The 25,553-nt window shown below is 44.6% G+C and overlaps 1 protein-coding gene across 1 annotated transcript in view; it reads left to right on the forward strand.

Moving 5' to 3' along the window:
* Nucleotides 1-25,553, forward strand: part of necab2 (N-terminal EF-hand calcium binding protein 2) — a 150,241-nt gene that overhangs the window by 84,837 nt on the left and 39,851 nt on the right. The window contains exons 7-8 of the mRNA XM_060837520.1: nucleotides 8,216-8,334; nucleotides 11,213-11,292. Coding sequence (XP_060693503.1) covers nucleotides 8,216-8,334; nucleotides 11,213-11,292 — 199 coding nt within the window. The remainder of the gene's footprint in view (nucleotides 1-8,215; nucleotides 8,335-11,212; nucleotides 11,293-25,553) is intronic.

Consider the following 25,553-nt stretch of genomic DNA (forward strand, 5'->3'; position numbering starts at 1 on the left):
TTCCAACTGATCTATATCCTGCTATATCCTCTGGCAATTCTCTTCACTATCTACAACTCCACAAATCTTCGTATCATCCGCAAACCTATTCATTAAACCAGCTATGTTTCCCCCCAAATCAGTGATGTAGACCAGCAGAGGATCCAGCATTGATCCCTGTGGATCACCACTAGTCACAACCTTCCATTCGGAAAAGCATAAATTCACTATTACCCTCTGTCTCCTATGACTAAGCCAGTTCTGTATCCATCTTGCCAGTTCACCCCTGATACTATGGGACTTCACCTTTTGTATTAGTCTGCTTTACTGAAATCCATGTAGGAAGCTGCTTTCCCTCATCAATCATCTTCGTCACCTCCTCAGAAAATCGATCAATTTAGTGAGGCAAAACCTCCCCTGCACAAAACCATGCTAATAAGTCCATTTGTTTTTAAATGTGAATAGATCTTGTCCCTGAAAATCTTTTCCAATAGTTTCCCTACCACTGACATGAGGCTCACAGGATTGTAATTTCCTGGATTATCCCTGCTACCCTTTTTAGGAGGAATTGCTTTTATCAAAGGGTCATGAATCTGTGGAATCCACTGCCCTAGAACAGGGCCTTGAGTAATTTTAGGAAGGAGATAGCTAGATTTTAAATTAGTAGTGAGTTAAAAGGGTGTGGAGAATGGTTAGGAAAATGGAGTTTTGATCATGACAGAGTTTGTCATGAACATAGTAAATGGCAGAGCAGGCTTATGGGGCTGAATTGCCTCATTCTCTACTAATCACAGCTTCCTTTTATTTCAATATCATAGAATCATAGAATCCCTACAGTGTGTAAACAGGCCATTCAGCTCAACAGGTCCACACCGACCCTCTAATTAGTAACCCACCCAGACTGATTCCCCTACCCTATTACTCTGCATTTACCCCTGACTAATGCACCTAACCCACCCATCCCTGGACACTGTGGGCAATTTAGCCTGACTAATTCACCTAACCTGCACATCTTTGGACTATGGGAGGAAACCGGAGCACCCGGATGAAACTTGTTCTCTCCCATTCTTTCCAACTTGGCCACTGTGTTGTACTCCAGGCCCTGAGTCTGATTGAAATCTGTCAGGTTGGATGTGTCAAGAGATATGGAGCAGAAATGGGATAGAGATAAAAACCCTTGCTGCGATCGAAATGAATAGGTCTGAGGGGCTGAACGGCTTCCTCTCATTCCAAAGATTCCAGTGCTTGATAACTGATTCTGTTTTCTGAGGTATTTTTGGTTCCTCCTGATGCTTAAAGTAATACTGAACAATAAACTAGTAATATACAAAGAGTGTGAGTCTGGAATGACAAACAGTGGTGTAAAGGCAATCTTCAGAATAATTCCTCAAATTCTGGAAGGTGGGGGTAGGGAGTTTGTTGCTTAGCAACAGCCTGATGCTCAAAGTAAGTTTTCACTCTTGATTTATCAGGAAGCTGAATGGCTGCAATGATAGATTATTCATTCCTTCCCTTGGCCTGGCTGTGCAGTGGGGATTCATGATCCTGCCCTTTGATCTGTCTGAGACAGAAAGGTTTCAGAAAGTCTTTTGCAGAATTGAAGCCTGATTGACCTGTATCCCCTCAAAGGTTCAGTGCTTTAAAGCTGACCACTTTAGTTGGGAGTTTCAGATGTCCCTGTGTAGATGCAAGGGCAACACAGAGTTGTTCAGACAAAAAAATGGACCAGGACAGAGCCTGGTCTGTTATTCACAACTCGGGTGGGCCAGGGAACTCGAAAACCCAGTTAAACTCAGAAAGGGGAGAGGGTGGGATCAGAATCTGTTTTTTTAATTCCTTCATTGAGCATTTAAATTGAGCAATTGTTGGCCATCTCTAACTGCCCTTGAAATGAGTGACATGCTTAGCCATTTCGGAAGGCAGTTAAGAGTTGGTTGGCTTGCTGATGATGACCGAGTGCTGTTGTTGCTTGAATATTAATCCAGAGACCGGATAACGATTGGGGATCTAGGTTCAAATCCCACTCTGGCAGATGGTGGAATTTGAATTCAATAATAATCTAGAATTAAGAGTGTAACGGTGACAGTGAAATCATTGTCAGGTAAAACCCATCTAATTCACTAATTGGAGGAAAATTGCCATCCTTACGTGGTCTGGCCTACATGTGTCTCCAGATCCATAGTAATGTGCTTAACTGGTAACTGCCCTCTGGGACGGGCAATGAATGCTGGCTTGCCCACATCCCATGAATGAATTTTAAAACAGAAAATGGCTTGCATGTAGGCCAGACCAGGTAAAGATGGCAGATTTCCTTCCCTAAAGCGTATTAGTGACTCAGCTGAGTTTTTATAACAACTGACAATTCCAGATTCTTTTGTGAATGAATACTGATTCCATCACCTCCTATGGGGGAATTCAAACTCAGATCCCCAGATGGTATCTATCACTGGGTTACCGATCGAGCGATAATACCACAACACCATTAGTTCCCTGTCGTGAAGCACTTGATCACAAGCGATCAGCATAGCACTGCTCGTCTACAAACTTCAGGTCTCTTGATTGAGTTACCAGGAGTTGCTGTCATCTGCAGCCATTGCAACGTTGGCGAGAGGTCAGAGCAAGAAGGAGCCCACAAAGAGGATCAATCCATTTTGGGTGTTAGCAGTTTACAGGAGCTGTCAGAACTGTATTCCTTCATCTTGATGTCTACTCAGGTGTGACTACCTCTCTGTAATGATGAAGAAGACTTTGTTACTGAGAGGAGTTACAGGGAGGTAGTCATACCTCAGGTAAAAGAACAAGGTAGATGGGTTACCCTCAGCGGATGGAAAGGGAACCGGCAGACTGTGCAGGAATAGCCCTGTGACCGTTCCCCACAACAGCAAGTATACTGTTTTGGATACTGTTGTGGGGGGGGGGGGCGGGAAGCTTACCAGGGTAAGCAATGGGGTATAGGTCTCTGGCACAGAGTCTGTCCCTGTTTTTTTTTCAGAAGGGAAGGGGCAAGAGCAGCAGAGCATTAATCATTGGGGACTCCATAGTTAGGGGGACAGATAGGAGCTTCTGTGGGAACAAGAGACATTCATGGTTGGTGTGTTGCTTCTCAGGTGCCAGGATTCATGATGTCTTGGATCGTGTTTTCGGAATCCTTGAGGGGAGGGGGAGCAGCCCCAAGTCATGGTCCACATAGGCACCAATGACATAGGTAGGAAAATGGATGGGAATTTAAGACAGAAATTCAGGGAGCTAGGGTGGAAGCTTAGTGCTGGAACAAATAGGATATTATAGATTAGATTAGATTACTCCCAGTGTGGAAACAGGCCCTTTGGCCCACACCGACCCACTGAAGAGAAACCCACCAAGACCCATTCCCCTACTTAACACTATGGGCAATTTGGCATGGCCATTCACCTAACCTGCATGCTTTTGGACTGTGGGAGGAAACCGGAACACCTGGAAGAAACCCACACAGACACGGGGAGAATGTGCAAACTCCACACAGACAGTTGCCTGAGGCAGGAATTGAACCCGGGTCTCTGGTTATCTCTGGTTTATTGCCCGTGCCACGTGCTAGCAAGGTGAGGAATAGGGAGAGAGAGGAGTTGAACATGTGGCTACATGAATGGTGCAGGAGGGAGGGTTTTGGATTCCTGGAGAATTGGGGCTCTTTCTGGGGTAGGTGGGACCTCTACAAACAGGATGGTCTACACCTGAACCAGAGGGGTACCAATATCCTGGAGGTGGGAAATGTTCTAATACTCATCGGGTGGGTTTAAACTAATTCAGCAGGGGGATGAGAACTGAAATTATAATTTGAATATATGAGAGGTAGAGAGTAGGGAAATCAGAACTAAGATTTCAAGATTGCAAGAAGGCACCGGCAAGCAAGAAGTTGGTTTGAAGTGTGTCAACTCCAAGTGCATCTAGAATAAGGTGGGTGAACTTGCAGCATGGGTTGGTACCTGGGGTTTCAATGTTGTGGCCATTTCAGAGACATGGAGATAGCAGGGACAGGAATAGTTGTTGAAGATTCTGGGATTTAGATGTTTCAGCAAGACCAGAGAAGATGGTAAAAGAGGGGGTGGTGTGGACTGTTAGTCACAGAAAGGACGCTTGAGGACTCGTCTACTGAGGTAGGATAGGCTGTGATTAGAAACAGGAAAGGAGCGTTTACCCTGTTGGGAGTTTTCTATTGGCCTCCAAATAGTTCCAGAGATTAGATTAGACTTACAATGTGGAAACAGGCCCTTTGGCCCAACAAGTCCACATCGACCCGCCGAAGCGAAACCCACCCATACCCCTACATTTACCCCTTACCTAACACTACGGGCAATTTAGCATGGCCAATTCACCTGACCCGCTCATCTTTGGACTGTGGGAGGAAACCGGAGCACCCGGAGGAAACCCACGCAGACACGGGGAGAACGTGCAAACTCCACACAGTCAGTCACCTGAGTCGGGAATTGAACCCGGGTCTCAGGTGCTGTGAGGCAGCAGTGCTAACCACTGTGCCACCGTGCCACCCTATGTAGAGGTAGAGGATCAGATAGCAAAGATGATCTTCGATAGGAGCAGGGGTGACAGAGTAGTTGTTATGGGGACTTTAGCTTTCAAGTATTGACTGGGAATACTATAGTTCAAGTACTTTAGATGGGTCAGTTTTTGTCCAATGTGTGCAGGACACAGTATATAGACAGATGAACAAGGGGTGAGGCCACATTAGATTTGATACTGAATAATGAACCCGGCCAGGTGTTAGATTTGGACGTAGGTGAGCACTTTGGTGATAGTGACCACAATTCAGTTATGTCTACTTTAGTGATGAAAAGGGACAGGTATATACCGCAGGGCAAGAGTTATAGCTGGGGGAAAGGCAATTATGATGCAATTAGGCAAGATTTAGGATGCATAGGATGGGGAAGGAAACTGCAGGGGATGGGCACAATTGAAAAGTGGAGCTTATTCAAGGAACAGCTACTCCGTGTCCTTGATAATTATGTATCTGACAGGCAGGGAGAAAGCTTCCGAGCATGGGAGCCACAGTTTACTAAGGAAGATGAATCTCTTGTCAAGAGGAAGAAGAAGGCTTATGTTAGGATAAGATGTGATGACTGTTAGGGTGCTTGAGAGTTACAAGTTAGCCAGAAAAGACCTAAAGAGAGAGCTAAGAAGAGCCAGGAGGGGACATGAGAAGCCACTGGCAGATAGGATCAAGGAAATCCCTAAGGTTTTCTATAGGTATAACAAGAATAAAAGAATGACTACAGTAAGATTAGGGCCAATCAAACATAGTAGTGGCAAGTTCCCCATGTCAGAGGACATGGGGAAGCGCTAAGTGAATATTTTTTGTCAGTATTCATACTAGAAAAAGATAATGTGGTCGAGGAGAATACTGAGATACAGGCTAATAGGGATTGAGGTTCATAAGGAGGAGATGTTGGCAATTCTGGAAAGTGTAAAAATAGGTAAGTCCCTGGGCTGGATGGGATTTATCCTAGGATTCTCTGGGAAGCCAGGGAGGGGATTGCAGAGCCTTTGACTTTGATCTTTATGTCATCATTGTCGACAGGAGTAGTGCCAGAAGACTGGAGGATAGCAAATGTTCAAGAAGGGGAGTAGAGACAACCCTGGCAATTATAGACCTTTGAGCCTTCGGTTGTGAGTAAAGTGTTGGAAAGGGTTCTGAGAGATGGGATTTATAATCATCTAGAGAGGAATATGTTGATTAGGGATAGTCAACATGCTTTTGTGAAGCATAGGTCATGTCTCACAAACCTTTATTGAGCTCTTTGAGAATGTGACCAAACAGATGGATGAGGGTAAAGCTATTGATGTAGTGTATATAGATTTCAGTAATGCATTTGATAAGGTTCCCCACGGTAGGCTATTGCACAAAATATGGAGGCATGGGATTGAGGGTGACTTAACGGTTTGGATCAGAAATTGACTAGCTGAAAGAAGACAGAGGGTGGTGGTAGATAGCAAATATTCATTGTGGAGTTCAGTTACTAGAGGTGTACTACAAAGATCTTTTTTGTGTCCACTGCTGTCATTTTATACATGACCTAGATGAGGGCATAGAAGGATGGCTCAGTAAATTTACCAATGACACTAAGGTTGGTGGAGTTGTGGATAGTGCTGAAGGATGTTGTCGGTTACAGAGGGACATAGATAAGCTGCAGAGCTGGGCTGAGAGGTGGCAAATGGAGTTTCATGCGGAAAATTATGAGGTGATTCAGTTTAGTAGGAGTAGCAGGAATACAGAGTACCGGGCTAATGATAAAATTCTTGGTTGTGTAGATGAGCACAGAGATCTCGGTGTTCAGATACATAGATCCTTGAAAGTTGCCATCCAGGTTGGTAGGGTTGTTAGGAAGGCATATGGTGTGTTAGCTTTTATTGGTAGAGGGATTGAGTTTCGGAGCCATGAGGTCATGTTGTAGCTGTACAAAACTCTGCTGCAGCAGCACTTGGAATAATGCACACGGTTCTGGTCACCGCATTACAGGAAGAATGTGGAAGCGTTGGAAAAGGTTCAGCAGAGAGTTACTAGGATGTTGCTTGGTTTGGAGGGAAGATCTACAGATCCTCGAGAGAAAGGGGGAGGACTCTGTAGGGCAGAAATGACTAACACGAGGGGTCATAGTTTTAAGCTGGTTGGAGGAAAGGAGAGAGGATGTCAGAAGTGGGTTCTTTACACAGAGAGTTGTGAGAGGTTGGGATGAGTTGCCAGCAGCAGTTGTGGAGGCAGGGTCATTGGGGACATTTAATAGACTACTGGACATGCATATGGTCACAGAAATTTGAGGGTGCATACATGAGGATCAGTGGTCGGCACAACATTGTGGGCAGAAGGGCCTGTTCTGTGCTGTACTGTTCTATGTTCTATGTAAAAGGCTGAGGGACTTACGGCTGTTTTCATTAGAGAGAAGCAGGTTGAGAGGCAACTTAATTGAGACATACGAGATAATCAGAGGGTTAGATAGGGTGGACAGGGAAAGCCTTTTTCCTCGGATGGTAATGGCTAACACAAGGGGACATAGCTTTAAATTGATATAGGACAGATGTCAGAAGTAGTTTCTTCACTCAGAGAGTAGTAAGGGGATGGAACGCACTGCCCGCAACAGTCGTCGTCTCGCCAACTTTAAGTGCATTCACATGGTCATTGCACAGGCATATGGACGAGAATGGAATAGAGTAGGTTAGATGGACTTCAGACTGGTTCCGCAGGTCTGCACAAATTTGAGGGCCAGAGGGCCTGTACTACACTGTAATGTTCTATGTTCTATGTTGTGTGCATCAGTCACTATTCACCCAGTAAGGCTGTAGGCTGGGTCATCATTGAATTAGAGAATCATAGAGTCGTGGCTTTGTTCAGCACAGAAACAGACCCTTTGTTCCAACTCAGCCAAGCCAACCAGATGTCCTAAACTAATCTAGTCCCATTTGCCATCACTTAGCCTGGATCCCTCTGAATATTTCCCATTTATGTACCCATCCAGATGCCTTTTAACTGTTATAATTATACCCATCTGCACCACTTCCTCTGGCAGCTCACTCAATATACGCATCACCCTTTATGTGAAAAAGTTGCTCCTTAGATCCCTTTTAAATCTTTCCCCTTTGACCTTAAATCTATGCTCTCTAATCTAGGAAAAAGACCTTGGCTATTTGCCCTAGTCATGCCCTTCATGATTTTATAAACTTCTATAAGTTTAAAGTTTAACAACATCTTTCCTGTCACAGGGAGACTAGAAATTAATACTATCTTCCAAATGTGGCCCCACCAATATCCTGTCACAGCTGAAACATAACATCCCAACTCCTAAACCAAATGCCTTCTTCACTCCCCTGTCTACCTGTGACTCCACTTTCAACAAACTATGAACCTGCACCCCAAGGTCTCTTTGTCTGGCAGTACTTCCCAGGACCTTACTATTAAGTGCAGGAGATGGATCAGCTGAAACGCCCTGTATACCACAATGGGGAGGAGAGAAAGTTCATGACCAAGGCATTCCAGAGGAAGGTGGCAACTTCAGAATGGATATGTCAAGGACAGAAGAACTGGGAGAATGGAATGGAATTCCTGAGGGTGTGAAGAAGTGGATGAGTACTTGACAGATTACTCCTGGCAATTGGGATTTGCACCTCCATGATGGAGTATGGAGAATCAGAGACCACAATGAATGTGGAACAGTTCCTGGTAAGTGGAGTAACTCTCTCTCCTTTGTCTCAGGTTCTATGACAGCAAGACCAGCCACGGAGTGGTGGAGAGTTGGTATAACCAGCAGGCCACAAGCAACTTCACCAGCAGCAGAATGACAGCAAGAGACAAAAAACTGAAAACTGATTTAGGTAAATGTGTCTGAGCAGGTAAGGTATGAGTCACAGTGATTCAAGCGACTGAGTTACCAGGTAGGGTATGAGTCACAGTGGCTTGGTGAGTGTAAGTTACCAGAGTGATTCTTTTTAAGTCCCTTGTGGGATGTGGGTGTCACTGGCTAGGCCAGCATTTATTGCCTGTCACCAGTTGCCCTTGAGAAGTTGGTTGTGGTGTGAGTCCCTGGGCCAATGTGAAGAATAGCGACTGTGCTGAGTGTGAGTCACTCAGATTTGGTTTATAAACTGCATTACACTATCCTTACTTATAGACTGTGACACAATGTGTAGGAGGAACAATAGTGTAAGTAATAGTGACTGTGCCAAGTATAGGTCCCAGGGTGAGTGCAAGTAATAGTGACTGTGCTAAGTGTGCATCTCAGAGTGAGTGTGAATAGTAGTGACTGGGCTAAGTGTGGGTCCCAGTGTGAGAATGAGTAATAGTGACTGGGCTAAATGTTTCACTGAGTTTAAGGTAATAGTATATTACGTGATGGCTATCTTCCACAGGCACTGTCCACTCAATCCTTAGCTGTGCCTGTGAATTGTCCTCCAGTGGGATTCTGCAGTGCCTGTATACAGGCAGATGATCAGCTGAAAGTCAAATTACTCTGCTCCACTGAATACAAACATCCATACCATCAGTTCCAACATTACACATTTGACAAAACTAATACATTTACAACTCTGGGTAAGAATCTAGCTGGACCTTAAATTAAAGCGGGTAGAGGAGTGATTGCATTGAATACAGTTTAATTATGTCAGTCAGTGTTTAGTGTGCAGGTTTGATGTTTTCTGTCTTAGCATATTGATAGGTTGTGAAGATGTAAAATGGAAGAGGCATCAGATTAAGAAGGTATAATTGTTAAGGGATGACACTTATAATCTTGAATTAATGAAATCAGTGAAGTACTGATATTTTGCACTAAATATTTAATACAATGACTCAGATTTTGTTTTGAAATTGTGTTACACTATACTTACTTATAGACTGTGATACCTTGTGTGGGAGGACCAATAATGATGTCTGCAGTTACTCATTTAAGTGCTAATTTTTGACTATCATTCATGTATCATTTGTCATAATGGTGGGTGATGATTTTCTGCTCAATGCAAACAATTTTTCAGATGCTTTCTCCTCCGGATCACAGTATCTCTTTACTCGCATACTTTGAGCATAATCTTCACTCATATTGACTTCTTTCCCCACAAAGAGGTGTTACAATTGATGAAAACACCCCAAGAAACTAACCAGACACACTGAAAGCAACAACTGCAATGTTGGAGACCTGAGGGGAGATGGCTATTGGATAAACGTGCCAGCTCACTAGACTCAATGAGCTGCGACTCAGGATGAAGGCTGTTGGCACAGTGCTATTTAAATGTAAGATTGACAGGGCCTGGTCGAGTTAGTGTGGGAGAGATTAGCCACCTACTTGTCCAATTAAAAGAATCGCTTGTAGTTAACGAGGTATTGTGAGTTAGTTATTAGCTGCCAATGATATTGAGATGATCAACACAGTTCCTGGGGAGAACCAAATGTTGGGTGTCACTCCATTGAGACCTGAAGCTGCTCTGTCCTCAAGTATCATCATAGTGGGTGATGCTTTTGTCAGTCCACAATATTAACCCTTTCAGGCCATTGTGACTTACTTTCTTTCCTCAGAACTTTGGGTGTGGTAGTTGGGACAGGTTGTACAGGACATTGAAGAAGCCTCTTCAGGAGTACTGTGTGCAGCTCTGATTCTCTGTTATAGAAAGCTGGAGAGGATTCAGAAAAGATTTACCAGGATGTTGCTGGGAATGGAGGGCTTGTGTTATAGGGAGAGGCTGAATAGGCTGGGATTTCTTTCCCTGGAGACTTAGGGATGACCTTTTCAGATTTATTAAATCATGAGGGGCATGGATAAGATGAATAATCAAGGATTTTTTCCCAGGTTGAGGGATTTCAAGACTAGGGGGCATATTTTTAAGGTGAGAGGAGAAAGGTTTTAAAACGTCACAAAGGGCAACTTTTTTACACAGAAAGTGGTTTGTGTAAGGAACGAACTTACAGAGGAAATGGTGGATGCAGGTACAGTTATAACATTTAAAAGACATTTGGTTAAGTACCAAAAATAAAAAATGTTTGGAGAGATATCACAGGCAGGTGGGACTAGTTCAGTTTGGGATTATGGTTGGCATGGACTGGTTGGACCGAAGGGTCTGTTTCCGTGCTGTATGACCATTCTGGACTAACACAATGGTAGGGTTTAAGGAGGATCTTAAAAGAAGAGGAGACAAAGCAGAGAAGTTTCAAGAAAGGATCCCAGAGCTCAGTAGCAAGAAATGAAAAGGGTTCCAGAGCCACTGGTTTTGGAATGATGGATGTTGGGGCAGATATTTGAAGAACCAGAGGAGGTGGTAGATAAAAGGAGGATTGAAGCACTGGAGGGATTTGAACATGATTTTTACATGGATTTTATGAGGTTGTCTGGATCAGTATGATATCAGTAGCAAGCAACAAAATTATCACACTCTGTATTTGTGGCATTATCTGTCCTGGGAGTGTTTGATGGGGACAGTGTAGAAGAAGCTTTACGTTGTATCTAACCCCATACTGTCCCTGTCCTGTGAGTGTTTGATGGGGGACAGTGTAGAGGAAGTTTCACTCTGTATCATAACAAACAATTCCAGGAAGGCTGAAGGGGAAAATTTGATGAGGGCAGGGCAGGAGAAATACTGAACCAGGGAACCAGAGCAGTATCACATCAGTCCACTCACAGAGATGTGGTGGAAGCATTTTGTGTGTTTTTTTTTCTGGATGGGAATGTTTCTAACCAGGAGGTTTGTGTTTGTTTGTTTTCCCCATCAGCTCTCCCAGCCGGTAGGGAAGAAGGACTTGAATCACAGATCAACAGATTGGCTGAACTGATTGGCCGCCTGGAGAATAAGGTAAGAGCAGAGGAGGCCCGTTCTCCAATAACTGCCTTTTTGCTTGTTGATGCTCCAGATGAGAATTATTGTGACTCAGTCAGCTACAGTCATGTCACCATGTCAGGAGGGTCAGGTTTGGGGGCGCGGTGGCTCAGTGGTTAGCGCTGTTGCCTTATAGCACCAGGGACCTGGGTTCAATTCTGCTTTTGAGCGACTGCTGTGCGAAGTTTGCACAGTCTCTCTGTGTCTGCATGGGCTTCCTCTCACAGTCCAAAAATGTGCAGGTGAGGTGGGTTGGCCATGCTAAATTGCTAGATGTGAGCCTGCTCCTCAGATGCTGCCTGACCTACTGTGCTTTTCCAGCACCACTCTAATCTAGACTCTGATTTCCAGCATCTGCAGTCCTCACTTTTGCCATGCTAAATTGCTCCATAGTGTCCAGGGATGTGCAGACTAGGTGGGTTAGCCATGGGAAAGATAGGGTAGGGTAGGTGGGATGCTCTTTGGAGCTTTGCAATGGGCTGAATGGCCTGCTTCCACACTGTAGAGATTCTGAAGTCCCAGTCCAGGATTCAAATGCAGGCTGCAGTACTGAAGGAATGTTGCATTGCCAGTGATGTGAGCTTTCGAATGAAATATTAATCTAAGTCCCCGTTTGCCCTCTCAGATAGCCAGAACAGATCTCAGGGCAAACTGTCAATTACCAGAGGGCTTCTCTCCAGTGTCATTGCTAACATTTCTCTTCTAATCAAAATCTGAAATACAAGTTGTGGAAGCTTGCTGTGCACAAATTAGTTTGAGTCATAGAGATGTACAACATGGAAACAAACCCTTCGGTCTAATTCGTCCATGCTGACCAGATATCCTAACCTAATCTAATCCCTTTTGCCAGCACTTGGCCCATATCCTTCTAAACCCTTCCTATTCATGTAACATTCAAGATGCTTTTTAAATGTTATAATTGTAACAGTCTCCACCACTTTCTCTGGCAGCTTGTTCCATACATGCACAATCATTTACATGAAAAGGTTGCACCTTAGGTACCTTTTAAATCCTTTCCCCCTCACTCTAAACCTATGCCCTCTAGTTCTGGACTCTCCCAAAACAGGGAAAAGACCTTGTCTATTTACCCTATCCATGCCCCTCATGATTTTATAAACTGCTATAATGTCACCCCTCAGCCTCTGGTGCTCCTGGAAAACAGCCCCAGCTTATTCAGCCTCTCCCTATTGCTCAAACCCTCCAACCCTGGCAACATCCTTGTAAGTCTTTTCTGAACCCTTTGAAGTTTCTCAACATCCTTCCTATAGGAGAGAGAACAGAATTACATACAATATTCCAACAGTGGCCTAACCAATGTCCTGTACAGCCGCAACATGACCTCCCAACTCCTATACTCAATGCTCTGACCAATAAAAGAAAGCATACCAAACGCATTCTTCACTATCCTATCTACCTCCCATTCCACTTTGAAGGAGCTATGAACCTGCACTCCAAGGTCTCTTTGTTCAGTTACACTCACCAGGACCTTACCATTCAGAGTATAAGTCCTACCCTGATTTGCCTTTCCAAACTGAAGTACCTCGCATTCATCTAAATTAAATTCCATTGGCCACTCCTCAGCCCATTGATCCATCTGATCAAGATCCCATTGTAATCTGAGGTAACCTTCTTCACTGTTCACTACACCTCCAATTTTGGTGTCATCTACAAACTTACAAACTATGCCTCCTAAAGTTGCCACATTCTAGCAGTAACTGCACTTCCAAAGACCCTTATTAACTGCAACATGCTTTAGGATGTCCAGTGGTTGCAAATGGTGCTGTGTAAATACACAGCATTTCGGTCTCAGCTGCAGCAGTTTTGAGATGCTCATGTTTGGGTAAGGGAGGAGTGGAACATTTCATTCAAAAATAGTCTTTCAGGTCCACTCAAAAAGATAGTTCCCTCACTTGTGCAGAGGAGGGGTGGGCCGCCATTGAACTCAATGGGTTCCCTCAACATGGCTCCCGAAAATACAGAGAACTGTCCTGCCCCACTCCCACACTGTCCTCCCCAAGGAGACACTTCCCTCACCAGCTCAGACCCCTTCTTTTAATGAAACCCTGCAGAACGGATCTCTCCGATAAGAAAGGAGACTCCCGCTCATGTACAGTAAACTTGGTCATTCCCCCCCCCACCAGCTTTCTCACATGAATCGCACAGCACTCTCCCTAATCTCCTGGCAAACCTTACTCCTCCAGCATAGTGGCTCAGCTGTTAGAACTGCTGCCTCACAGTGCCAGGGACCCAGGTTCGATTCCAGCCTTGGATGACTGTCTGTGTGGAGTTTGCACATTCTCCCTGTGTCTGCGTGGGCTTCAGCCTGGTGCTGTAGTTTCCTTCCGCAGTCTACAGATGTGCAGGTCAGATGGATTGGCCATGGGAAATTGTCCTTGGGATGTTCAGGCACTTTGGAGGGTCAGTGCAGACATGATGGACCGAATGGCCTCTTCTGCATTGTTGTGTTTCTATGATTCTACTGCCACAGTAAGTGAAATGTGGTTTGGCTATTTAGCTGTTGTGGGATCATACTGTGCATTCATATGCCACTGTGGTTGCTATGTTACAAAAGTGACTACACTTCAAAGAATGAACTGAGCCTTAGTTATATTCTGTTGAAATGATCCAGAGTAGAGAAAGCACTCATTGAATACAGTTCCCACTACAGCTTATGTTCAACACAGCACTTTGTGCCAGAGTAAAGCTTCCTTTATAGTGTCCCCATCAAATACTCCCAGGACAGGAATTTAATGGGGTTATATACAGAGCAAGTCTTCCTCTTCAGTGTCCCCTTCAAACACTTCCAGGGTAGGGATAGCATGAGGTTCCAGACAGAGTAAATCTGCCTCTACACTATCCCCATCAAACAGTCATATGACAGGGATGGCAGTGGATTAGATACAGGGTAAAGCTCCCTCATCAAATACTCCCAGGACTGAGATAGCATTGAGTTTGATACAGAGTAAAGCATCTGTTTTAAACTGAAAATAAAGCTCTCTCTACACTGTCTCCATCACCAATCCTGCAAGACAAAAGATGGAAAATTATAGGCCAATTAGCCTAACCTCGGTTGTTGGTAAAATTCTAGAATCCATCATTAAGGATGAGGTTTCTAAATTCTTGGAAGAGCAGAGTCTGATTAGAACAAGTCAACATGGATTTAGTAAGGTGAGGTCATGCCTGACAAACCTGTTGGAATTCTTTGAAGAGGTGACAAGTAAGTTAGACCAGGGAAACCCAGTGGATGTGGTCTATGTGGACTTCCAAAAGGCCTTTGATAAGGTGCCACATGGGAGGCTGCTGAGCAAGGTGAGGGCCCATGGTGTTCGAGGTGAGCCACTGGTATGGATTGAGGATTGGCTGTCTGACAGAAAACAGAGAGTTGAGATAAAAGGTTTTTTTCAGAATGGCAGCCGGTGACAAGCGGTGTCCCACAGGGTTCAGTGTTGGGGCTGTAGCTGTTCACGTTATATATTAATGATCTGGATGAAGAGCCTGGGGGCATTCTAGCGAAGTTTGCCGATGATACAAAGTTGGGTGGACAGGCAGCTAGTACTGAGGAAGTGTGGAGGCTGCAGAAGGATCTAGACAGTTTGGGAGTGGTCCAGGAAATGGCTGATGGAATTCAATGTGAGCAAATGCGAGGTCTTTCACTTTGGAAAAAAGAATACAAGCATGGACTACTTTCTAAACGGTGAGAAACTTCGTAAAGCCAAAGTACAAAGTGATCTGGGAGTGCTAGTCGAGGATTCTCTAAAGGTAAACATGCAGGTTGAGTCCGTGATTAAGAAAGCGAATGCAATTTATCTCAAGAGGGTTGGAATATAAAAGCACCGTTGTGCTACTGAGATTTTATAAAGCTCTGGTTAGGCCCCATTTGGAGTACTGTGTCCAGTTTTGGTCCCCACACCTCAGGAAGGACACACTGGCACTGGAGCGTGTCCAGCTGAGATTCACACGGATGATCCCTGGAATGGTAGGTCTAACATACGAGGAACGGCTGAGGATCCTGGGATTGTATTCATTGGAGTTTAGAAGATTAAGGGGAGATCTAATAGAAACTTACAAAATAATACATGGCTTGGAAAGGGTGGAGGCTAGGAAATTGTTTCCGTTAGGCGAGGAGACTAGGACCCGTGGGCACAGCCTTAGAATTAGAGGGGGTCAATTTAGAACAGAAATGTGGAGACATTTCTTCAGCCAGAGAGTGGTGGGCCTGTGGAATTCATTGCCACAGAGTTCAGTGAAGGCCAGGATGCTAAACGTCTTCAAGGCAGAGATTGATAAATTCTTGATGTCACAAGGAATTAAGGGCTACGGGGAGAATGCGGGTAAGTGGAGTTGAAATGCCCATTAGCCATGATTGAATGGCGGAGTGGACTCGATGGGCCGAATGACCTTACTTCCACTCGTATGTCTTATGGTCTTATGGACAGGTACAGCACAGAGTTAGATACAGAAGAAAGCTCCCTCTACACTGTCCCTATCAACCACTCCCAGGACAGGACTGTACATGGTTACATCGAGAGTAAATCTGTCTCTATTCTTTCAACCTGAAAGTAAAGCTGTCTGTACACTGTCCCAATCAAACACTCCCAGGCTTGAGCTTCATCATCTGAAGAATACACTCCTATCCACAATTGGTTCTTTTTATGTGCCTGGTGCTACTTTATTTGAGTGAAATCATTGATCTTTGCTGAATTTGAGCAGTTTGTTGCTGAGAGCTCGTACCTGTAGTGAATTCAATGGCGATCTTCCAAAGCCGTTGTAGAATCTACATAATCAGAGGGAGCAACTCAGTTCATGTGAAATATTCATACTGAAGAAGGAACGCCTAGGGTCAGGAGCCACAAATCTTAAAATACACCAGGAGGAAGTGAGTCGGAAAGGACTCTGGAAATATCGATCTGGTTTGTACAAACATCCTTGAAGGAGCAATGTCAAAGACAGGACAGTGAGATAGCTTTTACCCACGTAGGAGCAATGAAGCAAAGGCAGGTCTCAGCTGAAATCCGAATGCTCGGAATAGTTTGGGCTGAGATGAGGAGAAATTTCTTTATTCAGAGAGTGGAATTCTCTGCCACAGAAAGCAATTGAGTCCAAAACACTGACTGTTTTAAAGAAGGAGATAGATATAATTCTTAGGGCAAAAGGGATCAAAGAGTATGGGGAGAAAGAGAGAACAGGGGATATTGCTGTGATTGTGGGTATGTTCACCAAGCTGAAAAGTTGATTTGCAGACATTTTGTCCCCTGTCTGGGCGACATGTTCAGTGCTTTGGAGCCTCCTGTGTAGAGCTATGGTACTGTGTCTTGTGGAATCTATTTGGTTCCGTTTCTGCTGCTGCCGGTTGCCGGTTCTGGTCGTTTATTGTCATAGCCGGTATATTCCGGAAGCAGCAGGAACGGAGGCAAATAAGTTTCAGAAGGCACAGTACCGCAGCACCCCACAGGAGGCTCCCAAGCACTGAAGCTGTCACCCAGACAGGGGACGAAACATTTGCAAATCAACCTCTCAGCTCGGCGAACACACCCACAACCACAACGACCGGCACCCGAGCTACGAATCTTTACTCAAACCTTGAACAGGGGACTGTGTTGGATGATCATACTGAATAGCAGAGCAGGCTTGAAGGGCTGAATGGCCTAGTCCTGTTCCTGTTTTCTCTCTTTTTATATTTGGGCTGATTAGGAAAACTCAACATTGTGAAAGGCAGGTCACCTTGGGTGGTTTGACTGAAATGTTTAAGGAACTCTTGGCGAGGAGCCATTAAGCATAGAATGTTCATGTACTGACTTTCACAAGGCATTTGATGAGACTTGGAATAAGACATAGCCTCAAAAGGAGCTGGTTAAAAGAATTGAAAAGAAAGAATTCTGGTCGCCCTGTAGCAGTTATCACCACTGCATTTGCAAAACGCTTGAACAGTGGAAATCTTCAAAAGAAGTGAAATCAAGCCTTTTCTGAACTGCCTCATTATATTTAATGATGTGAAACTCAAAGTGTTCCTTTCATCTGATGAAGGATAAATCACATGAAGGATAAAAGAAAACTTTTCACTTTCAGTGTCAGAAATTACTTTTTGAACTGTAATGGGTACAGATGGTAATGTTCATTACGAGCCAGCACTGTTAGCCCCTTGCAGCTATGTTATCTGCCAACTCTGGAGCTCCAACATTTTATCCTGTCTCTGTTACTGCAATCCCACGCGACCATTTCTACACAAGACTTTCACTGGAATCACCCAGATTCAGTGCGGCTGTTAACCCTGAGGAATGGACCTTGGGCGGTACGGTGCCTCAGTGGTTAGCACTGCTGCCTCACATCCGATGAAGGCAAGCATACCATATGCTTTCTTGACCACTCTATCTACCTGCGCAGCCACCTTCAGGGTACAATAGACCTGAACTCCCAGATCTCTCTGCTCATCAACTTTTCCCAAGGCTCTCTGTTTACCGTATCGTTCACTCTAGAATTAGACCTTCCAAAATGCATCACTTCATTTGTCCGGATTGAACTCCATCTGCAACTTCTCCCCCCAACTCTCCAGTCTATCTATATTCTCCTGTATTCCTTGACAGACCCCTATGCTTTCTGCTGCTCCTCCAATCCTCATGTCATCTGCAAACTTACTGATCAGATCAACAATACCCTCTTCCAGGTTCTTTATGTATATCACAAATAACAGTGGTCCCAGCTCTGATCCCTGTGGAACACCACTGGTCACTTTTCTCCATTTCGAGAAACTCCCTTCAATTACTACTCTCTGTCTCCTATTGCTCAACCAGTCTTTTATCCACCTAGCTAGAACACCCTGCACATCATGTGACTTCACTTTCTCCTTTAGTCTACCATGGGGAACTTTATCAAATGCCTTACTAAAGTCCATGTATATGACATCTACAGCCCTTCCTTCATCTATCAACTTGGTCACTTCCATTAAGTTGGTAAGGCACAATCTCTCCCGCACAAATCCACGTTGCCTATCACTGATAAGCCCATTCTCTTCCAAATATAGATAGATTCTATCTCTCAGTACCTATTCCAGCAACTTTCCCACCACTGACGTAAGGCTCACTAGTCTGTAGTTACCTAGAATATCCCTACTACCCTTCTTGAACAGGGAGACAACATTAGCAAATCTCCAGTCCTCTGGCACTTCATCTGTGTTTAAGGGTGCTACAAATATATCTGTCAGGTCCCCAGCCATTTCCTTTGTCACTCTGTCAACAACCTGGGATAGATCCCATCCGGTTCTGGGGATTTGTCCACCTTAATATCCTTTAGCCTACCCAACACATCCTTCCTCCTTATGTTAACATGATCCAGAGTAAACAAACTTCTATCTCTAATCTCAACATTCATCATGTCACTCTCCTCAGTGAACACTGATTCAAAGTAATCACTGAGAATCTCACCCGTTTTCTCAGGTTCAACACACAACTTAGAAACATCCTTTAGTGGACCAATCCCACAACAACGAGCACCCGAGCTACAAATCTTCTCCCAAACTTTGAACCCTTTCTCTAGTTACCCTCTTGCTTCTTATATATGAATAAATGGCCTTGGGATTCTCCTTAACTCTGCTCACTAAGGTTATATCATGACCCCTTTTAGCCCACTCGATTCCTTGTTTAACATTGGTCCTACTTTCCCAATATTCCTCCAAAGCCCGTTCTGTTCTTAGCTGTCTGGACTTTATATATGCTTCCCTTTTCCTCCTGGCTAGTCACACAATTTCTCCTGTCATCCACGGTTCATGAACCTTGCCTTTCCTATCCCTTATTTTCAAAGTGACATGCCTATCTGCACTATCTTTGAAAGCCTCCCACATATCAAATGTGGACTTCCCTTCAAATATCTGCCCCCAATCCACATTTCTCAGCTGCTGCCGAATTTTGATATAATTGGCCTTGGCCCAGTTTAGTACTCATCCCTTCAAACCACTCTCATCTTTGACTACGAGTATTCTAAAACTTACAGAATTGTGGTCACTGTTCTCAAAGGAATCCACCACCGCAATTTCTACCACCTGGTCTGGCTCATTCCTCAACACCAGGTCCAATATGGCCCCTTCTCTCGTCGGACTATTGACATCCTGCTCTAGAAAACTTTCCTGAATGCTCCTTACAAATTCTCCTTCATCCAGACCTCTGACACTAAATGTATCCTGTCAATGCTGGGAAAATTAAATCTCCCATCAACACCATTCTGTTGCCTCTATATTTTTCCATAATCTGTTTACCTATTTGTTCCTTTACCTCACATTCACTGTTAGGAAGCTTGTAGTACAGCCCCAATTATGTAACTGTACCCTTTTTGTTTTTAACTCTACCCATAATGCCTCACTGCTCACGTCCTCCATAATGTCCTCCTTTAGCACAGCTGTGATATCATCCCTGACCAGCAATGCAACTTCCCCCCTCCACTTTTCCTTCCTCCCTGTCCTGTCTGTAACATCTATATCCTGGAACATTTAATTGCCTGTTGAAGGCTTTTGCCCAAAACTTTGATTTTCCTGCTCCTCGGATGCTGCCTGATCTGCCGTGCTTTTCCAGCACGACTCTAATCTTGACTGTAGTTGCCAATCATGCCCTTCCTTCATCCAAGTCTCTGTGATCACAGTAACATCATACTCTCAGGTACCAATCCAAGCCCTAAGTTTATCTGCCTTGCCCACTATACTCCTTGCATTAAAGTATATGCACTTCAGACCACCAGTTCCTTTGTGTTCATCTGCTCTCTGCCTGTTCTTCTCCTTGGTAATGCTAACTTCATGATCCTTTTTCTTACAGTGTCTAGTTTCCACCTCACTGTCTACCAGTCTTCTCTTCCGGTTCCCAGTCCTCTGCCACATTAATTTAAATCCTTCCCAACAGCAGTCGCAAAAACTATCCCAAGAACATTAGTTCCAGTCTGGTTCAGGTTAGACTATCCAATTTGTAATCGTCCCACCTTCCCCAGAATTGGTCCCAATGTCCCACAAATCTGAACCTCTGCCTCCTACACCATTCCTCAAGCAACGAGTTCATCCTACCTATTCTTTCATTTCTACCCTGACCAGCAAGTGGCACTAGTAGCAATCCTGAGATCAGTATCTTTGAGGTTCTCTTCTTTAACCTCTCTCCTATCTCCCTGAATTCTGCTTATCTTGTTTTTTACTTATATAGTTGGTGCCCATACGCATCAAGACAACTGGCTGTTCACCCTCCCCTTTCAGAATGGTCTATAGCTGATCGGTGATATCCCTGACCTGAGCACCCGGGAGACAACGTACCATCCGGGAGTCCCGTTTTCGGCCACAGAACCGTTATCTATTCCCCTCACAACAGACTCCCGTATGACTATGACCATACGAGTCTTTTCCTGCCTTTCTGAACAGCAGTGTCCGCCACGGTGCCATGATCCTGGAAATTGCTGGCCTCCCCTGGTGAGCCATCTCCCCCAACAGTATCCAAAACGGTATACCTGCTTGGGAGAGAAATGATCGCAAGGGGAAACCTGCACTGCCTTCCTGCTCTTTCTCTGCCTTTTGGTCACCCATTCACTGTCTCCCTCAGCAATTCTAACCTGCGGTGTGACCAGTTCACTAAACGTGCTATCCACGACCTCCTCAGCATCCTGGATGCTCCACAGTGAGTCCATCCGCAGCTCTAGAGCTGTTATACGGTCAAACAAGAGCTGCAGCTGGACACATTTCTGGCAAGTGTAAGAGTCAGGAATGTCAGCCACATCCCTGAGCTCCAACATCAAGCAACAGGACATGCCACAGGTCTGAGGCCCTCTGCCATTGTAAGCCTTAGCTTTAACTCAACTAAATAATACCAAACAATGCACTTAAATATATAAAAGAAACAAAGAGTCTTACCTTGCAGAGTCCTTTTCTTCTGATTAGAGGAGAGGGGTGGGAGGGAGATACTACACATGTAGTATCTCAGGTTTAGCTGCTGCCTAAATACATACTAAGTCCTTATCTTCCCGGCAACCCCCTGGTCCCAATGTCACCTCTGCTCTGTCTCCCGCTGCTTCTAGACAGGATAAAGGCCTGACTGCAGACTCAGATTAATGTGGTTGACTCTCAACTGCCCTGTGAAATGGCCTAGCAAGCCACTCAGTTCAAGGGCAGTAGGGATGGGCAATAAATACCGGCCAGCCCAGTGATACCGAAAGTCCCGTGAGTGAATGAAAAATGGCACACGAGTCTATTTGTATTAAATGCAGATGTGTAAGATACAATTTTCATTGAGAACAATCAAACTCTCTGTTCTCCAGGGTGTGACAACATTCTGGTGACAACCTCCATCTCCACCTGCCTCCTCGGGCAGACCCGAGGGGACTGTTTCGAGGCTGAGCAGAAATAATCCAGGCAGTGTCCTGTTCAATATTTATCCCTCGACTGGCTTCACTGAAACTGTTGCTCTTGTCACCGTGGTGGTGATGTTTGCGCGATCTTGCTGGGCACCTCCTGACTGCCATATTTCCTACGTTGCAGTGATGGCTCCATTCTGTCAGTTGTTGATGCTGGAAACCGCTGCACAAATTCTTCACTTATTCCCATCAGAGTAATTATGGGGCCTGTAAGAGACAGTTAGCTGCTCAAGGTCCCTCTTCTGAGGTTCTCTTCCCGAAGACAGGCCCCACCTTCCACAACACAACAATCTCCACTGAGATTAGGGCACGGAGGCAGCTCCTGACTCCACAGGCTGCATGGTGGCTCAGTGGTTAGCACTGCTGCCTCACAGCGCCAGAGATCAGGTTCGATTCCAGCCTCAGACAACTGTCTGTGTGGAGTGTGCACATTCTCCCCTGTATCTGCATGGGTTTCCTCTGGGTGCTCCGGTTTCCTCCCACAATCCAAAAACGTATTGGTGAAGTGGATTGGCCATGCTAAATTGTCCATAGTGTTCAGGGATGTACAGATTAGATAGGTTAGCCATGGGAAGTACAGGGTTACAGGGATAGAGTAGGGAGATGGTTCTGGGAGTAATGCTCTTCAGAGGGTTGGTGTGAATTCAATGGGCCAGTTGGCCTGCTTCCACACTGTAGGAACTCTATGATTTTGTGGCTGACCATAAATCTGTCCTGTCCTTACTACTTGCCATCGACATGTGTTGGTAGAATTTCCAACTCAACCTTCTGGATTTGAAACTCAACCTTCTGGCTGTATTGTGGACACACATCCCATCATGGTTTTGGTTGTAGGAGGTCAATCATCTCACTTTCTGCAGGTGTCCCTCAAGGTAATGTCCGAGGCCCAACCATCTTCAGCTGCATCATCAATGACATTCCCTCCATCATAAGGTCAGAAGTGGGCTTGTTCATCAATGGTTGCACAATGTTCAACTCCACTCATGACTCCTCAGATACTAATCTGTTCATATTTGAATGGGTTATTCCTGATGAAGGGCTTTTGCCAGAAACATCGATTTTGCTGCACTTTGGATGCTGCCTGAACTGCTGTGCTCTTCCAGCACCACTGATCCAGTAAAAGGTAGCAAGTAATATTCACAACATACAAATGCCAGACAATGACCATTTCCAGTAAGAAGGAACATACGCATTGCGCCTTGACATTCAATGGCATCATCGTCACTGAATCCCCCACCATCAACGTCCTGGGGTTACCACTGACTAGACTGAACTGGACTCACCATATAAATACAGTGGCTGTAACCACAAGTCATAGGCTAGGAATCTTGCAATGAGTAACCTGCCTCCTGACTCCCTAAAGCTTGTCTATAAGACACAAGTCAGAACTGTGAAGGAATACTCCCCATTTGCCTAGATGGGTACAACTTAACACTACCCAGGACAAAGCAGCTGCCTGATTGGCACCATATCCACACATAGTCAGTCCCTCCCTCACCATCGCAGCAGTGTACGCTAGTGAGGAGATGCACTGCAGAAATTCACCAAGGCTCCTTAGACAGTACTTTCCAAACCCACAACCACTGCCATCTAGAAGTCCAAGAACAGCAAATACACGGGAACACCACTCACCATTCTGACTTGGAAATATATCGCCGTTCCTTCACTGTTGTGGGGTCAAGATCCTGGAATCTCCCAACAGCATTGTGGGTTCAAGAAGACAGCACACCACCACTTTCTCAAGGACAACTAGGGATAGGCAATAAACGCTGGCCCAGGCAGCGATGCCCACATCCCCTGAGTGAATTTTTCAGAAAGGTGCTGGAACGAGACTTGAACACAGAGCCTCTGTTCTAGAGGCAGAGATAGCTACACACTGAACCACACGGCTTCCTTCTCAAAATTAGCCCTTCCAAATGTACCAGTTCTCAGGGTTTAATATGCTGATCACCTTCTTCCTATAGATTTCAACCAACAACAACCCTCCCCATCCCAGTCTTAGCCTAACACATCAGTATGAGATTCCTTTTCAAACCCTACCCAATTTTACAAACTGTTGACATGCATGCTTTGAGTCGAGTCAGATGTGCAGTGAAATCATTGGATGTGCAAATTCCCTAATTCTCCATGAACAGCTTATGAGATGAGGTTCTCGATTTGTTTCTCGAAATGATCACCACAGGCCTCGAGCCGGGGCAAGGACCCATCTCAAAGGGCAACCTACTGTGTGCCAGGCTGTGCCACCTGCTGGGCTGTTTGTGGCTGTCAAAACCAGAGAAAATAAATAATTGTCATTAATCTCTCAATTAACAATTTTAATCTCAGTTAATCTTGGCTCTAATTGCACAGTTAATTGGTACAATTACAGCATCAATCTCTCGCAAATTTATTTCATTGCTGAGTCTGCTATTAATACACAGAATGATATAGAAAACAGGAACTCAGCAGAATATTATGAAAAATATTCTTGTGATACTGCTGCACAGTTTGACATTAAATATAATTAATCAACTTTCCATCCAATTAAATATGAGATGGTTTTAAAAATAAATAGATTCCAAATTCACAAGTTGTTTCCAGTTACCTGGAACCTTATTTGATATTAACCCTTTGAAATCAGCCTGTATGAGTTAAATTAATGTTCATATTTGCTTCACAGAAGCACAGCATTGTTACATCACTGGAGGCCGTTCAGTCCATAGTGAGCATCGTTACTGAGTAACTCTTGACCTTTTCCCCATATTTATTGCACATTCAAATAACCCCAAATGTCCCCTTTAATGCCTCAATGGAATGTTCCTCTATCACATTTCCAGCCATTTCATTCCCTAATTTGCCAGATTTTTCAGCTTTTCTTTCTTTCTCTTTTTGCCTATCCGTACAGATGGTTCTCTGTTCTACTTTCATTCATCGAAAGTAACTTGGTGTCTCTCTGTCTGACCACCTCACTCTCCCCTTTCCTCCTTTTATCATCTAGTAACAAGGGCAAGCCGTGCCTTTATCAAATTTCTCATCCCTTGCTTACACGTGTTCCCCCATTTAGGCAGCAGTTGCTGATCAGTACAGCACAGAGGATTCATATGGAAATTGCATCTTTAACTTCCAGGACAAAAACAAAACCCAGAGGCATAGTCAGTGAAATAAGGAAGTTGAGACCCTTTGTTGATTGACCCCTGTATAATTTTGAGCTGCTCCTCTTATTAATGTGCTAGAAATTTCAGTTGCCAAAATACAGCTGTTAATTAACGCAGAAATTAAGAAATTTACTGACAGTCCCTCATGTAATTTGAATAGAATGACATCACTGGAGTGTCAAATGTTGAGAGGGCAAAATGAGTGGAATGTCAGGAATTTTGAAGGGGCGGGGGCTTTATTCTCCTGCCGTGGTAACAAAAAAAAAGGCAGATTATGATCAGAATAGTGATAGATTGGGCTAGGGAGAGCAAAGAGAATTGTACCCCAGTTACTGAAGGTATGAGTGCAGGTAGAGCAGGTGAAGGAGGTAAGTGGTATGTTGGCCTTCACAGCAAGAGGATTCAAATACAGGAGCGGGGATGTCTTGCTGCAATTTTACAGGGCCTTGGTGAGGCCACACCTGAAGTATTGTGTGCAATTTTAGTCTCCTTATCGGAGGAAGGAATGGGGAGAATGCAGCTAAGGTTCACCAGACTGTTTCCTGGGATGGTGGGACTGACATATGAAGAGAGACTAGATCAGTTGGGATTATATTTGCTGGAGTTTAAAAGAATGGACGGGATACGTGCAGGAAGGATATTCCCAACAGTGGGGGAGTCCAGAACCAGGGGTCACATTCAAAGGGTGTGGGGTAAGCAATTTAGCACTGAGATTAGGAGAAATGTCTTCACCCA

The sequence above is a fragment of the Hemiscyllium ocellatum genome, chromosome 17, assembly GCF_020745735.1.
Source record: "Hemiscyllium ocellatum isolate sHemOce1 chromosome 17, sHemOce1.pat.X.cur, whole genome shotgun sequence".
In the NCBI taxonomy this organism is placed as follows: Eukaryota; Metazoa; Chordata; class Chondrichthyes; order Orectolobiformes; family Hemiscylliidae; genus Hemiscyllium; species Hemiscyllium ocellatum.